Consider the following 16,842-nt stretch of genomic DNA (forward strand, 5'->3'; position numbering starts at 1 on the left):
GGAAATGGGTTAAGGTCTGAGCTACTTTCTAACCGCAGGAAAGAAAACTGGTCATTGAGGAACAGCCAAATGGATTTTTTGGAGTGGGTAGGGCAGCTTTCAGGGGCTGTCAGGATGGCGGGACGGACAGAGAATGGGGGACCGGGGGGAGTGAAGAGTGGACAGAGGAGAGAGGAGGAGAGGAAAGGGGAGTCAGGAGGGAAAAGGAGAAATAAGACATAGAGATAGAGAGAAGGAGAAAGACAAAATGAACTCCTAGGAATGAAGAACAGGAGAAAAGAGAAAAGAGAGACACCACAGACCAGAAGCCAGAGAGGGAAGGTGACAAAGTCACACAGATACAAACAAGTGGAAAGTGGAAAAGAAAAATGAGAAGCTGAAAATCAAAGGGAAAGTCGGCAGTAGAAAGCGGTTCAGAAGACAGAGACATTCAGAGATGGGAAAGGGGGCCAGAGAGAGACATTCCAAGGAAAAGTAATTCAGAGGGAGATAAACAGAGCCATTCACAGGAGGGAGAGAGAACAAGAAAGTCAGCCAAGGGCCCAAGAGGTGCCCCGCCCCAACACGATCACTATGGATTTCCTACAGGGAAGAACACGCTCTACCCCACGTCCCCTTCCCTGAAGGCCACTTTTGCTGCAATATTTGATCCATCAAACAAAAGAATTCTTTCACCTGAATTATCTGGATTATTGCCCAGGTTCACTGCTCCCTTCTGTGCATGTCTTCCTTGGCTTTTTCTGATGTGTGGTGAGTGGGGGAGAATAAATAAATTGGGAAGCAAATCAGAGAAGGAAAAATAGTCATTCTAATCATTCAGGTTAGGAAACTTTAGTCTTCTTTAGTCCTCAGTATCGTGTACCAGTCATTTGGATAATGAAAATGCTATCAACATCTGAACAACACTCAATAATCTCTAAATATGTTCACCTGTCTTGCCCCACACACTTCCTTCTAACCCTGTGACCTTTGCAGCTATTTTTACCCCAATTTCTACTAAGGAACTGAAGTTCAGACTAACTCCCATACTTGAACATGATGGAACAAAAACTTAAATTCAGAGCCCTGATTTGAGCTGGGGCACCCTTCTGCACATTATGACAGCCTCTTATATACCTCTCAATTTCCTACAAATCCTCAGCTTTAATGAATCTTCCTGGCCTCACCAGCTGGGCCTGCTAATTTAGCAAATGCCGGTTAATATCTGGGCATGGAGAAACAAAATGTACATGAGTGACTCGGGTCAAAATCAGTCATCTATTTGCTTAAAACCTTGGGTAATGTCAGTGGCCCCAAAGAAATGAAAGTATAGTTAAATTTCCCTAAAATCTTAGTTATCTCAAAACCATAAGAACTAAGCACAAGCAACATTCTGACGTGCTGCCACCTACATTCAAGATATGAAAAGCTTCTTAAAGTGGCAAATGACTTATCTTTAGCAATAGAAAAATAAAACCTTGTAACTTCTTCATGTCTTTCCTGCTGGAGAATTTGAGGACTATCATTTATTGAGTTATTACTATGTGTCACATACTGAGTTAAAATCTTACATGAATTATATCCTATAACTTTCAAAACAGCCTTATGTGTTATGGGCAGTGGTCCTATTTTGCAGATTAAAAAAACAGACTTTGTGGTTAGACAGCTTGCCAAAGATCACACAGCTAGTAAATGGTAAATGTGGATTTCAAAGTGTATAGGATAAACTATAGGAATTAACTATAATTGGATACCACTAGAATACTCATCTAGAAACACATCTACCCATGCACCTATCTAGTTCTCCATCCATGGTTCCATTCAACTGTATATTCACCATCCATCCATCCACCGATCCTTCTATTCATCTGTACAGCCATCCTTCCATCTTCCACCCATCCATCTTTCCACTGATCCTTTATCCACCCATCCATCTATGCATCTATCCACTCATCCATCCTTCCATCCACCCATCTTGCCACCGATCTACCCACCTATCCATTCATCTACTCGCCCATATACCCATCCACCCATCCACCCACCCTTTAATGCATTTAATCACATATGGTTTTTCACCTTCCATGCCCCTGCAATATTCTATGAACAATGAGATTTTTGGAGAGGTTCAAACTTCAGAAGTCACCCACCCTTTAATGCATTTAATCACATATGGTTTTTCACCTTCCATGCCCCTGCAATATTCTCTGAACAATGAGATTTTTGGAGAGGTTCAAACTTCAGAAGAAAAAAAAAAAAATCTATCCAGACCTAAGAACTCAGCTGCAGTTCAACTGCTCAATTTTATTCCTTTTTGTAAGTCATCAACATCAACAGCTTTGAAACTTTCTACACTACTTTAGCAGCCAACTGTTTGTCAGATGAAATCCCGAGGAGAACACCAGCATACTTCACTAGACCTCTGCTCTGCGTGAGACCAGAATAAGAAGCCAGAACCCTGCTCTCCAGAGCTGTGCCTCTGCACCCAGGATGTGTTGTCTTCAGTGAGTTTCCAAGTTTGCAAACAAAAGAGGCAAAAGTAAACCAAATTAAAAATATGGAATTTTTTGCCCTAATGTTACCTCATTGAGTACATAGTAAAACTTAGGTTCCCTCAAATTAAGTGAGGAACCTAGGGCCCGCTCTTTCATCTCGTAATTAATATATTCTCCATGAGAACTCTATGAATACCACTCCTCACTGAGATGGACAAATGGAAATCAGACTTTGGCCTCTGCCATGTACCTAGATTTCTGAGCCACATAAATGCTGCAGAAGGGAAAAGATAAGCTCAGCCATTGTTCGGTAAGTATTTCTGAGCCGAGAGCAAAACAAGCACGATAGTGTAGAGCCTTTTCTCTTTTCAGGGAGAGCAGGGAGGAATTCGTGTTGCTGGATATGATAAAAGGCCAAATAGATGAACTATTCCATAAAGAAGCTGCACTGGTTAATGTTCTTAGTACTAAGAACTAATGAGAACACTCTTGTTTTTGAAGAATTTTCTAAAAGCATTCCTGCCTAATTAAGTAGAGTACACTAAATATAATTAATTCTTTTTTTAATTATTCAAGGTTCTTTGTAAGAGGGCCATCAGTCTAATTTTTGGTTCTCATCACAGAGAAAGCTAAACACAACAGTCCTGGAAATGGAACTATACATACGAAATCTATAGGACAGATGAAGGAAGGTTTTAATATTTTACATAAATCTCTGATAGCTGCTTCTTTTGTGTTTCTCCTAGAAGTAATGTGTAGACATTTGATTCCTGTTAAATAAAGGATTCCAGTTATGTGAGTCCTGGGTAACTGATCCTTAACCTGACATTGAAGTTGAGGGACAGTTGGCATGCTCTCAACCTCGTCTTCACACTTGTCTACTGGACAGTTAAGAGTTCTTTCATCCTGTAAAATATTCACGCAGGACAATTTGAATGAATATATTTTTAATAAACCCAGACCAAGGAGAATGGCTTAATTTGGTTCTCCCTATTCCCAGTTCTCTCACAGTCCACTTGAAAAACACAGCTGCTGGCTTTGTGTGTGCACAAGACTGCTCTCCTCATGCAGAGAGGCTCAGAATGGATGTGGAGATCTCATTTGTTGTGTTAACAATGTCTGTGCATCTGCATTGAGCTGTTCTGCAGGTCTGAGTTGTCCCTAGCACAATTGGAATTCATCATAGCCAATAAACATTGCAGGAATCTGTGAGGGGAGGCATAGCATGCTGTTTTGTTTTTCAAGCAGGCAGGGCCCACTGCCCTATGGGTACCTATCCTGGAGTTGTTACTATATGACTAGCCACAAGCTAGAGAGAGAGTCAATGTACTTCTCCCGCCACCCCCATTCATTCCTAATAGTATCATCTTCATGTACTCCTCTTCTTGCCTCATGAATGAAAATGAAAATTTATCCAGGCCTAGTAAATTCAGAAGCATTAGTAACAAAGCTAGACTTTCTAGAAATGCTTGGAATGGTTGTCTGAGAATGAACCAAAGATCTGAAAGTGTCGAGTATAGCTACCATCTGAAATGTGGAAAATGAAAGTTCTTCCAATATTTGTTAGCAGATCCACATGGCCAGCCAGGTGATAGATGAATTACTAAATGCATCTGTGTACAAGTTACACATGGGCGGCTGCTGCTGCTGTACTGTTGCTTCTGTTTTGGTGCTTTGCGTTTTGCTATCAGCACAGACCTAAATCTATAGATGAGCAAATCACAGGCAGTATGGCCTGATGACTAAACACTGAATTGTGGAGCCGAGTGCCTAAGGTGGAACTCTGGTCACTTAGTACACTGGTGGGAATTAGCTAACTGCTTAAGTGCTCTGCGGCCCTGTTTCCTTATTGAAAAACTAAGCCCAAAATAATAAGGCAAAAAACAGTATCTATCTCTTAGTGTAATGATGAAGATTAAATGAATTAATATTTGTAAAGTTTATAGAACAGAGCCCGGGCACCGAGGAAGCACTATGTAAATATTTAACCAATAAATAAACCGAAATACAATTTCCCGATGTCTACACAGGCTCAGCCTACCACAACCAAACCACAGGTGGAAAAGAAAAATTCTGGAGGACTAACTTGATCACACTAAATTGGCAAAATTTTTGAGTCACATGGCCCAGCTGTGATTGGTTATCCCGGAAGGGACCACCCACAGTTCACATTGTCTATTGGGGTGAGGATGGAAACCCGTCTGGTCGGACACCAGTTTTTGCTGAACCCTGAACTTGGGCCTGGAGAGCTAAGTGCAAACAGAGTGTCTATGAGTTCTTCCCCACTAGGCCATCACAGATTGTGCTGTCACTTGCATGCAAGAAAGCATCAAGATGAAGCCCCGCTGAAAAGCAAACCATTTCCAAGCCCAGCAAAACAAATGCGGATTCTAAAGGGACAGCAGAAGGCAAACACATCAAGCTGGCCAGAGCAACATTTTCTGTAAAGGATTCAGTTATTTGTTTTCTTTTTCTCCCTTTTTCTTTCTTCTTGTTCTTTCCCTCTTTCTTCCCTTCACCTGCAGTCTCTGCTTTTCTTCTCTAAAATAATTATAAACATTATTGTCATTTCCATGCTCAAGAACATTTGAATTAATGCAATCATGGGAAGATGGGGTGCATTAAAAAGACCACCCCAAATCCCATCCACTTTAATTCATCCCTTCAGGCAGTTGTTTAGTCCTATGTATCTCAGCAGGCAATGCTCTGGGCACCAGAATACAGATGTGAATAAAACGGGCCAATAAAACTCCTGATATCTTTCCCTAGTGGTGCGAGAGAGGGATCCCTACCATTCAAGTAAACCTTGGACAGGACACCAAAAACTTTCCCAGAATAAATATTCAGATCTTTAAATTGAATGTGAATTTCTGAGCATCACATGTTGTTTCGGACAGCCCCGTTTCCAGGTAGACAGTCTCCACACCGGCAGAGAGGCTTGAAACCAGGTACTGTGAGGGCAGACTCTTATCTAGGAATGTTGATTCAGGAGAAGGGATGATTGAGGAGCTTTCTCTGCTAACCTGAAGATATGCTGCTGCCTTGAAGAAGAAAGACACATTACCTTTGGGTGACTCCCTTGAGTGGACCCTATGCCAAAGGAGTCAATTTTGGTTCCCTGTAAAAATCAACAAGAATTGCATCACAGTGATAGATGAGACCATCTCCAGGGTGACACACTTCAGCCAGGGCACATGGTGGACATTTGCTGTGCATGACAGGAGAGGAGCATTTCAGAGGGAGAGACACCAGAAGACCTCCTAACTGCCATCCCACCAGGACAGTCTATGATTTGAGCATGTTAAAACAAGCATCCTCATCAGGCCATTTGCAGAAAACACTATCATCTGAACACAGTGTACAAAAGAAGCGCATTTTCTCGCATGCCCACCCCTAGGGCTACTGCACCTATAAATGCAGATCCTGAAACTCCGGGTGTGCTGAGTTCAGAACAGGCCAAGGAAGAACATACCTCCACAGCATTTCGGCCCCATCCCACAGTGTGTCTAACAGACCAAAGAGGCTGAGGGGCTCACCCAAGATCGTGGGGACAGAAAGGACAGAAATTATCTCACCTTCCAAGAAGTGCTCTAAGGCAGAGAAATATGGATGGCAAAAAGCCCAAACATGGAACACAGCAAGGAGGTCAAAGTCCTTTCCTGACAGGGTCAAGGGGGCTGGCTAAGTACCTCCTTTCACATCCTACAGCAGGTCTAATGCTTGTTCCTCCATGCAAACAGTGGCGTTTGGGACAGTGATTTATGCACAAGCTCCTCAGGCCCTTGAGAAAGAGTCACAAAGAAAACAGAGACAAACTAGGGGTATGCTTATCACCAGGAAATGGGGCAAGTCACCCAAAGGCTTCCTCCAGACCCCTATCTTCTTAAGCTCAGCTGGGGATCCTTGTGGTAAGAGGAAGGAACCCCTGGAGGCCATGGCATAATTCACAACATTAATTCTCAATGCCAAAAGAGAAAGCTGTTGGATTCTAACAACACAGAGAAATAAAACAGGGAAAGAAACAAGAGAGAAAATTAGAAGGAACCCCCAGAGGGAATTAGAAAGAGAATCTAAAGCAGCCTTACAGTCAAGCATCACCACTTCTGTAGAAATGGGGGTAGGCTAATACCAATCAATGAAAAAGACATGGAAATTATACAATACTTCATAAAGGAAATGCATTTTTACTGCTTCCCAGGCCACTGCAAGATTTCAAATAGACTTTAAAAAGTAAAATAAAATTGATGTTTGGAGAGCTACTTTATGCACAGATACGAATGACTGGTAATAAGCACACTGACTGCGCGCCCACCTTGCTTGGAAGTAATCTGTCCTTCCCAGTGGAATATGTGCCCTGCACAATCTTTGCAGTCATATCTGAGCTATTAATCTGTTCATCGCAGCTTTTTATCAAACAGAGAAAAGAGAAACATTTTTACCCAGGTCCGATTGGGATAAATTTTGAATTAGTGGTATCTGAATCAATGTGGTTTAATGAAGTTCCAGCCATATAAGTTCAGGAAGGAAAGCCAGAAGGAGAGGGAAAAAAGAAGACCACTCAACAGAAGTGAACAGAAATCAAAAGGACAGATGGGGAAGAAGCAGCAGTGGATGAAACAATGCAAGTAACAAGAAGAAACATTTTAATGAGGTGGCTTAAAAGAGAGATGCGGCTGATCCTCTGCTCAAAGACTTGATATTCTTCTTTGCTAATGCTTAAGCATGAAAAGGAGATGCTGGGGAAGGAGGTGGGTAAGAAGCTGCTTGTGGCTTATCTGAGCCCAGAAAAGCTGTATTTCCTAATGCCGTCTTCCAAGCCTACAGGATATTGTCCCTGGGAAACACCAGGCATATTTCTCAGGATGCAAGAAAGTCAGAGAAAGCCAACTACATGTCCAACAGGGTGGCTAGAATCCAGATTGTTCACCAAGTTCTGGAACCATTTCAGTGTCTAAGTCACTCTCAAGCCCAGCATTTCAGGGAGGTGGGAAAACACGCACCATCCTAGCCCTCCAACAAAGCTGTTCAAACATCAATGACAGGTCAGAATTCACTACGGATTGGCTCCAAGCCTGACCCTAGGACAGAGGGACAGAAACTCTCCCAACAATCCCTCTGTCTGCTACTATAAATTTTGTCCCCAACCTGTTTGACCCCTAGCAAAGGTCCTTATTCCAAGGACCTCGGAAAAGAAGTCACTAATGGGCTCTGGAATGATTTCTCAAATGCCACTTAAAATTAATAGTCATTCTCCGGGTTCAAGTTCCTTCCCACAGTAGCAGCAAGCAGGAAGGATGAGGGAAGACATGACTGGGTGGAAAACACACTTCCCAGAACACATTTGGCTAAGAAAACATCGAATATGTCCAGAGGACAGGTGTCCTGAGTAATGAGACTTTAATGCAGAAGCTAATGGGAACAGTACATGAGACCAAATGCCAAAAAAGCAAGGAATAATGAGTGTTTTCGAGGCTGCAGAAAGCACTGACTCTTCTCCCAATCCTTGGGGCACACAGACAAGGTTCTGGCTACACAGAGCCTTGCTGGAACTCTAGCTCCCACAGGTCTGGAGATGGGGATAAAGGCTTTGGGCAAGGAGGATCCAAGGACTATTCTGGCCCTCTGGCTAGGAGCAAGCACATGGCAGGCAGGAGACAAGAGTGCTGGCAGGGTGCTCAGTAATTCTAGGCTCCATGCCACTCACACAGAGGTGAATCCCTGCTCAGGTAACCTGGCACGGACGTCCAGACCAGAGGTTGTGGCACAGCTGTAGCCAACAGCCTGCATTAACTAAAACTTGAGGTCTATAGTAGACTTTGGCTGCTGGAGAGAAAACATGGGGCTCTTTGACCGTCTCAGGATTCCTTCCTTTTTGTGCGCCCTTCAGGACAGAGGAATCAAGAACAAGAGAAACAGAGAGATGCAGAAAAAAGCAAGTAATTGGGCAACACAACTACAAGCACAGAATAAAATTAGAATGGACGAGGAATGAATTGGCCAGAGTTCAGTGTCTTGTATGCGCAGCGCTAGATGTTATAAATGGGGTGTGGGGGTTGATAAATGGAGTTGTTTGTGAGCTGTACACCTTAGTAATTAAAACAGGGAATGGCCAGAGGTCCAGCCTCTATTCCCAGACTTCATCTTTACTCCTTTCCCCTAGCACCTTACTACTCTCAGGAGCTAGCCCTCCTGTAGAACTGCCCAGGGGTTCTTACAATACTGTGCACAGTCATTTTTTCCTCTTAATTAATACCAAGGTTTTACTATGTTCTTTATATTTCTTTGTATGGCCTTCACGATCCTCAGAAATATAATCCATCCTAAAGAGGACCCTCACTGCAGTGGGCACCTCCCTGAGTTACATTCAATCTAAGTGGATACCTCTAGCCTAGTCTGCAGTACCCTGGGAGGAAGGTCATTTATCTGCTTAGCCCTTTACAATGGCAACCCGCCCTGAGGCTTGCGCAGGTGGACTTTGTTTTCTTAATCTGAGTATCACTGATACCTTTACATGCAGGAAGGTAAAAGCCAGCTGTCCTGTTGAACTATAAGGGATAAGGGAGACGGCCATGTACTAGGTGTATGACCTTGTGCAACTTACTAAGCCTCTCTGAGTCAGTTTCCTCAACTATAAAATAGGTCTCTCTACTCAGAGAGGTGATGATGGAAGAATGCAGTGAGGCTACAAAGACAAAGGCCTGAGCAGAGTGCCTGGTGCAGACTGGGCTCTAGAACAAGCATGCTTCTGAGTGTTCCCACTTCCTTGAGAGTCATCTAACAGACCCCCGGTGCCCTCAACTTTCTAGGATTGCAGAGATGATGGGGGGGAGAGAGCTCCCCCGCTCAACACAAGCGGAACAGCAAGGTGCTCCTCAGCCTCCTTGTCACCTGCCCTTACTACGTTCAGCCTTCCCCACTCTTCTCCATTTCTGGGGTCAGTCCCATCTCATGAATGTGCATTTGGAGCTGGGGGAGGAAGCAGGCGCCATACATGCACATTAGGAATCCACTGGCAGTGCTCATGACAGCCTAATCTTTCTGGGTTTGCACACGCCTCCACTTCATCTGTGGCTGTCTGGCCCAAGCGGCAACCCCAACTCCATGCAAAATTGCAGAGGCAACAGCCCTGCCATGGAGAGAGGGACAGGGTGCAGTGAACAGGGGCTGTGATCCCATGCCTCCTCTCTGCATGCAGCCCAAAGAAACTGGGTCCCTTTACCATCAGTATCAAAGCAGCAAGCTAAATTGAGCAATCTCTACTATTTTATGCAGAAATGTGGGACAGCCTCTTTTTTTTCCACCCTTTCTGGGCAGTGACTTCAAATGTTTGATGCATATTCAACTCCTTTCTTTTGTCCTCTCTCCCAACTACCCCACTGCTTGATATAACATGAAACTGGTTTTTCCAAAGGTCAGCAATTATCCTTCCATGTGAGAAACAGCCCCTTCGTGGATGCTAGGCCCTCTCTAAAACACCTCTTCTGTGCTCCTGCCTTCAGAGACAGCTGAACCCGCTCCCCAGAAAGCAGCTCTCATTACTGAAGGCACACTTGATCTCCGATCACCTTTTTCATTCATCAGCCTCAGCCTATGACTTATTACTGCTTACAAGAATCAAATCTACCCTAGGAGGATAAAAATATTCTACAATTAAAGAAAGTCAAAATGACATGCCGTGTACTCCTAGAGAATTTCCAGGAGAAATACCGGCACAACCATCTTCCGGAGAAGAATGAGCATGTGGCCTCCCAAGGTGACTGCTTGGAAAGACAGCATATTAGAATAAGGATGCCATGATTCTTCCCAAGGATCAGGAGTATCACAGGCAAGTTGCATAAGCTGCGTGCTACAGAGATTCATTTCATTAGCCTGTGGTTTCTCAGCCCAGAGCTGAGGAAGAAGACAACTGTCGCTAGGAATTGTGCTCCTATGACTCATAGAGTTCTTACATACATAGGGAGCCATCCTGGATGATAACCCGGGACCACACAAGAGACCACAAGGATAGTGAGAGTCCCCAGCCACTGGCAAAGCTCATTGATCTAGCAGGTCTCAGCGTTTCCACCCATCTCTGGGACAGACTGGAAGCATCCACAGCCTGGAGTTTTAATTACAGCACTCTACCCACGGTGTTCCTCAGCGATTCCTTGTCCTGGTGCACCTGCTTTTGGCTTCTACTGCATTTCCTTTTCACAATGGTCTGCATTACTCAGATCTTACCAAAGGATTATGCTTAGATCAGGTTATCACTTTTTAGAAAAGAATGTGGACAAAGTGTAAAGGGACTAGAGAAGAACAGAAATGATTCCAGAGGATGGAAGTAGTAACTGAGGCTGGGCTCAAGAAATGTAGGGAAGGAAGACAAAGAAGGCTGTCACTCACATTGCCAGGTATTGGGAAGTTATGTGGTGACTACGAATTGTGCATGATGTAAAGCAAAATAGGTTTTCAGTGGACAAGAGGAGGCTGAGCATGGGCCTTGGACATGGGAGTCTTGGCTTTTTAGTACAAGTTCAATCACCCAGGAGCTGGGGAACCGCGGCATGGTGACCTAACCTGTCTGGATTTCACTTGCCTCACTTATAAAATTACAGAATTAGACTAGACACATTGTCTGCAATGATCCTGGATAACAAAATAACACAATGCACCACTGTGCCTTTTCAGAAGATTTTGAGTTTACTTCTAGAAAAAAAAAAAGAATAGAAAGAGTTAACAATCTGTCCTTCTAAAATAAGCTGCTGAAGGCTCAAGGACAGGTGACTGAGACCCTCTGAGCATTTGCTGGTAAACCTCCCACCAGCCCGCTTCCCCATACATGATATGTGCTAAGAAAAACACTGTGAATGTAAGGTCATAACCGTGACTCAGGAAAAAGTAATGGGTTGCAGTTAGAGAAACGAAGAAGAAGAAGAAGAAAAAATAATGACAGAAGGTATGTGCAAAATGAATTTAGTCCAGGCCCTCATATATTTCCCATGTTTCCCTCTCCACCACCAACCTAAAACATCTCCTTGTCTTCACAAATTCAAGCTACAATTTTGTGGCTTCTCAAAATATAGATTGTTAAGGAACATGAGCAAGACTGTAAGACAAAGTGAATTTGTGATACCAGACACAGACTGCCCATGACTGAATGGGTGGAGAGAGACAGAAAGGATGTTAACTTCCCATATCCAGGAGCAGGGCACTGCGGTATGGATATGATAGAGGTCATCTCTGGCTATAGAAAAGAATCAGAAAGTTGAGACCTAAACATAATTCTAATAGGCCTTGGAAAAATCAGGTAACAGAACTGGAAGGATCAAGCTCCTTTTGGTATAGTTTGCTTTTATTCTGAATCTGTAGGCATGTCTGTCTGGAGCTAGAGAACTAACCTCTTTCGGTCAGCTTACTTTTTCAGCTGTCTTAACCACTGTTTCCTGCACAGTTGATTCGAATCAACAGCATGGTCAATTCAAGCTCTCATTTAAAATCAGCTGAAAACGATGAACTAGACTTCTTTCTCCATCCATGTCTCGGTGGCCTAAAATTGTGGGTAAGGTCTTGGTATCTTAGCAGCACATTCTTCAAAATGAGTGCGTTGAGCCTTGGATAGGGTTGAAGATTGGGGCTTAAGGGACAGATGTGCAGAGGTTGTGAGTTTGGGAGAAAGTAGAGAAGGAACATGAAGACTGTGAGCAACATCACCAGGGAGGAGTATCATGTTCAGGGATTCTCGAAAAATATTTATACAGTTGCACTGCTAAAACAAGAATGAATCCTGCTAGCCTCGTGTGTCAAAAGCAACATGATTCATAAGAGAGATTTTATAGCTAGAGACAGAGCTTGCCTACACAAGGTGAGCAGGGCTCATTTGATAAACCAATGCACCTGTGCACAAGGAAGAATTAGGGCAAAAAAATAGAGGGACAGCCAAGGCAGTCGTCCCTCTACCAGCTTCCCTCTATGCTTTCATATCCTTCCACAATTTCCCAGCTTTCCCTGCATGCGTTTTCTTTTTAAACTGAAAGAAAAAGGAAAAAAACAAGGCTAAGACCTTCAGACCAAGGCAATTTTTCCCTTTCCTTCCAACTATTATATTGAAGTAAATATAATAAGTATATATTGAAGTAAAAACCACGCTGACTCCATTGAGATCAACTCATTATGGTGGACCCACAGTACTTCAAAAAATAGAATGTTGGAGGGGATTTGATGACTCATTGCCCAGGAACCTAGAACGAGTTCCTCACTAAATCAGTCAGCAAAGTGGTCCTGTTGTGGCAGTTAGGTGGCCCAGAAGGAAAAGCAGAGCTCTCTGGGATTGTAATTAATTTCTGGAGGGAGAAAAAGTGGCTCAAAGTATTCCCTTGACTTACTTCAGAAATGAGTAGGAGAACTCAAACACAAAGGGCTCTGTTGGTGAGTTGCTTCCTAACACCTTTCCTTTTCCTGATGAGATCCACTCTGGCTTTGTTTCCCACAGCACCGACTGTCCCTCCCCCTGCCCACCTTACTTCATCCCTTCTGTGCCTCTGCAAGCAGTGGGAGGCCCCTGACTTCACCAACTGCATTTATAGCATCCTAATAGCTTCCTGACCCATCTGTTAATTGGCCATTAAAAAAAAGAAGAAGAAGCCACAGAATTCCTCCCTCAGAATGATTCTTATCTTCAAGACACTAATGAATCAACTCAGGGCAAGGAGGAAGGAACAGGTTTGACTGTGAGATAGCTCACAGGGAATAGAATGTCAAAAGGGGGCTGCTTCCTAGCCCTTTCCTGGGCACAGCCCACACCCCACCTCTTTACTGAAAACCCCAGAGAAGTGCTGCAGAGACACTGAACAAACACTAAAACTGGCAGGTGCCTGCAGTCAGTCAGTTTGAGCTTCAGCTTGAGCAGTTCGTAAAAAGGGGAAGATAAAGGTAGAGATCCTAATGGGAAAATGATTCTTATTAGGAGAATTTGGCTGTCCACGTCCAGTGGCATCTTCCTCTCCTCTATGGGGTCCCACTGGCAGGATCTGACTTGATGCTTATCTGCTAAAATCTGGAGAGTCGGTCATTTCCCCTTACAGACACTGACTTCTCACTCAGAACATAATGGCAAGGTCTAATCACTTCTGGAAAAAATGAAATCTGTTCTTCCCTGTAGGAGAGAGATGTAAGGAAGTCCTGCCCTAAGGAATGTGTGTTCATGATGGAGGGCAGAGGGCTGGGAACACAGAGGCAAAGCAGATGGCCCATCCATTCTTTCACTCTGTTTAAACTCCCACAAATATCCTTTCCCATGAGGCTGCTCTCACTGAAACTCCCTCAGACTCAGGTCTGCTTGTCCAAGTAGCATTTTCAGGGAGGATCATACACCAATATGGCTCTACTTTTCAGCAAGGAAAAGTCTTTGCTAAACTATTTCAAAAGAGCTGTAACTGAAAGTACATCCTACATCCCCTTTCGACCTCTGACAGTACCCTTTCTGCTCCCCTATTTCCCTAGGGTGAGAGCGTTTCTCTCCTCCCTGCTTCACCTACCCAACAAGGGGGCTAAACACCTCCCGGGAGTGGCAAGCAGCAACCTTGGAGATGTGAACGGACAGAGCAGCCCCATGTTCCCCACAAGGAATCACAGCGAATGCTCCTGTGATGTGCTTGGAAGGAAGAGGGTGGGATGGGCTGCTGCTGAGCCCAAGTCACCCAGACTGAAAATGAAGTTTCCTGCTCAAGGTCATTTGTGGAGCGTCCTCAGTGGCTCTCCCAGGCTCTGTCCTCTTGCCTCCCACCCTCCCCTGCACATGTACAGGCAGGCATCACCCCTACCAACCAGACCCAGGATGATGGTTTCCAAAACACTGACAGGCAAGACTGCAGTCGCCAGAAGAAGTGCTGTGAACTGAATAAAATCAAGAGGTAAACTTGAGGGAGAAACACCCCATACTTATATAATGATCTGGAGGCCCAAAAACCACTTCTCCCATGATTACCTTTCTTCCCCAGCCCCATAGCGAAACTGCTCCCAGGATACCACTGTAATGACCCTTATTTGGGGTAGGGGTATCTGAGCACTGAAGAGGGAAGAAATATCAAGAGGAACAGTGACTTATCCAAGGTCACATGCTAATGGCAGAATCCAGACATGTTTGCTTGCAGCAACTGAGACTCATAGCATCAGAAAAAATTGTGAACAAATTCTGTATGAGGCAGCAGGGTCAGGATAGCAGGCAGCTTTCTTTAAGAGGGCAGAGAACAATGGCTCAGGGAAGAGACTGAGCCGAAGAAAGGTTCGTGGACACCAACCAAGAAGAGGAAGAGGTTTGATAAGAGAAAGAGACAAGAGACAAACCTCCTGAGTCCCGAGGCAGAGGTGGATGGATGACAAGGATCAGCACATCTGCAACGGGAAGACACCTGCCCAAGAGCAATTCCTGATCTGTTTTCCAAGATAGAATTCTTTTCCAGAGAAGGCAAAGGAGGGAGTATCTTGCCCTTATTTTGCTCACTGTCCCACTTGTTCTCTGCATTTACGAGCCAGGACTGATGCAGACCATTGTTCAAAATTGTCCCACTACCACCCAGGGCCAGTCCAGGCACAAAGGAGATGTCAAGTTAAGCTGTGTTACCTGAGAGATGAGGTGGGGGAGGAAGAGAAATGGGTGACAACCTAGAGTGATGAGTTACAAATGGGTAATCCATTTGGAGTCACCCTAAGTCCAGCACTTGAGTTTAGAGTACCCACACTTCATGCACTTGACTCAATAAGACCTCCCAGGAAGTATCATCTTTTCTCAACACCCACAGTATCAATTAGGAAAAAAAAAATCCAGCTCTTTCAATATGGCTAGAAATTTCTATCTGCCTTCCTTTCTCTTCAGCAAGGTAGGAGTGATTAATGTCCACAGCAATGAAGAAAGTTTTTAAAGCCATGAGAATAACAAGGCCTGGAGACGAGCTAGAGGTAGATGAGTGAGAACAGGGTCCAGTGGGCCAACTCATAAGCAGAAATATTGGAGCGGGGGGTCCTGGATACTAGGGTAGTACCCACATCATGCACCAGAAAATGAGGCATTTCCTGTGGCAGAATTTTCAGGTTCCCAGAAAGGACCCTGGAACCACATCCAGCCATTCCACTCTATGAAAACACTAGCAATAGGGCCAACTTTGCATTCCTTGGGTTCTGGGTTTCTAAAGGAAAGGCAGAACTCTTGTTCCCTTGCTTTAAGGGCCCAATGGGTCCTGTGAAAGTCAGAGCACTGGGTGGGAGGTGGTCAGAGCAGAACCACGGAACCACAGCTACCATGTTTTGAGCTCTTGGTCTAAGTCTTGGCAGGAAGCAGCCCCCACTGTCTCTCCCAGATGTGAACTGAAAGATGCCCACCAAGTTGAACATGGCCAGAACTGTTAAAACGAGAGTTCTGAAGCCTCCCGGGCTTAAAAGAACAAGTCCTCCAGTCTCAGCAGGGAAGAGAAGCATCCCACTCGAAGACACACCATCTGTGCTTGGTCAACATGAAATGGAGAACCTTTATTTCTTCTTCCCAGCAGAGGCAGCCTTTCCCTAATACCCCACTTCTCAGGCCACAGACTCTCCCAGTGTACCCTAAAGGGCTTGATACTCTTTTCAGTAAGATTCCAGCATCGTTCAAACCACTGCTGAAGATGACACTCTGGTCTAACTCAAACAACCAAGTGCCCTGAGAGCCTAGATCAAAGTGCGCACATCATGAAAACCGAATCAGAATTAGTAAAATTCTTATACTTGAACTTCATGGTCTCCACTGATTCTTTCATTGCCTTTCAAATCCCACTACCACCAAAATATGCATTTCTGGTTCCTAGGAAATAGAGAAGAGGGTACAGGATTTATTGTATGTAAAAGAAGTGACAGTGAAAGTGAATCGGAAGGATCAGGGGGCGCCGGTGGAGAGGCCTAGGGAGGTATAGGGAGCGGGGTGAGGCCACGGGAGACAGGGGCCGGCACCAGGGGGACTCTCACCTGTGGATGTTCATCTCCCGTGGAGGACGGTGGGCCTTGTCATAGGAGACCTTGGCGAAGACACCGGCCACGATGACGAAGGCGATCACCCCGCAGGTGATGTAGACCGTGAAGTTGGTCTTGTCCTTCTCCGGATCGTACTTGTTCTCGGGTCCCGGCGACACCACCCTGGTGCTGGGCGTCTGTACCCACACGGGGCTCTGATAGTTGGTGCACTGGTGCTGGTCCAGCTTCTCGTGGCGCTTCTTGCAGCAGAAGCGATAGTAGCAGGTGCCGCAGCAGTACAGGTAGCCGCTCTCACTGTTGTTGCACTCGAACTCCTTGTCGTACTGGCCACTCACGTCGTAGTAGCCCCAGCACGTCTCATAGGTGACGGTCGCGCTGGCCGCAGCTGCCGCCG

The 16,842-nt window shown here is 44.8% G+C and overlaps 1 protein-coding gene across 1 annotated transcript in view; it reads right to left on the reverse strand.

The window, feature by feature from the left end:
* The window catches only part of Shisa6 (shisa family member 6), a gene marked incomplete at its 5' end in the record, with an annotated part of 283,109 nt that extends 266,269 nt beyond the window's left edge, over positions 1–16,840 (reverse strand). Inside the window, one exon of the mRNA XM_010615030.2 lies at positions 16,443–16,840. Coding sequence (XP_010613332.1) covers positions 16,443–16,840 — 398 coding nt within the window. The remainder of the gene's footprint in view (positions 1–16,442) is intronic.
* Positions 16,841–16,842: the final 2 nt, after the last annotated feature.

Source organism: Fukomys damarensis, unplaced genomic scaffold, assembly GCF_012274545.1.
Source record: "Fukomys damarensis isolate Sample0158 unplaced genomic scaffold, DMR_v1.0_HiC HiC_scaffold_13, whole genome shotgun sequence".
NCBI lineage: Eukaryota > Metazoa > Chordata > Mammalia > Rodentia > Bathyergidae > Fukomys > Fukomys damarensis.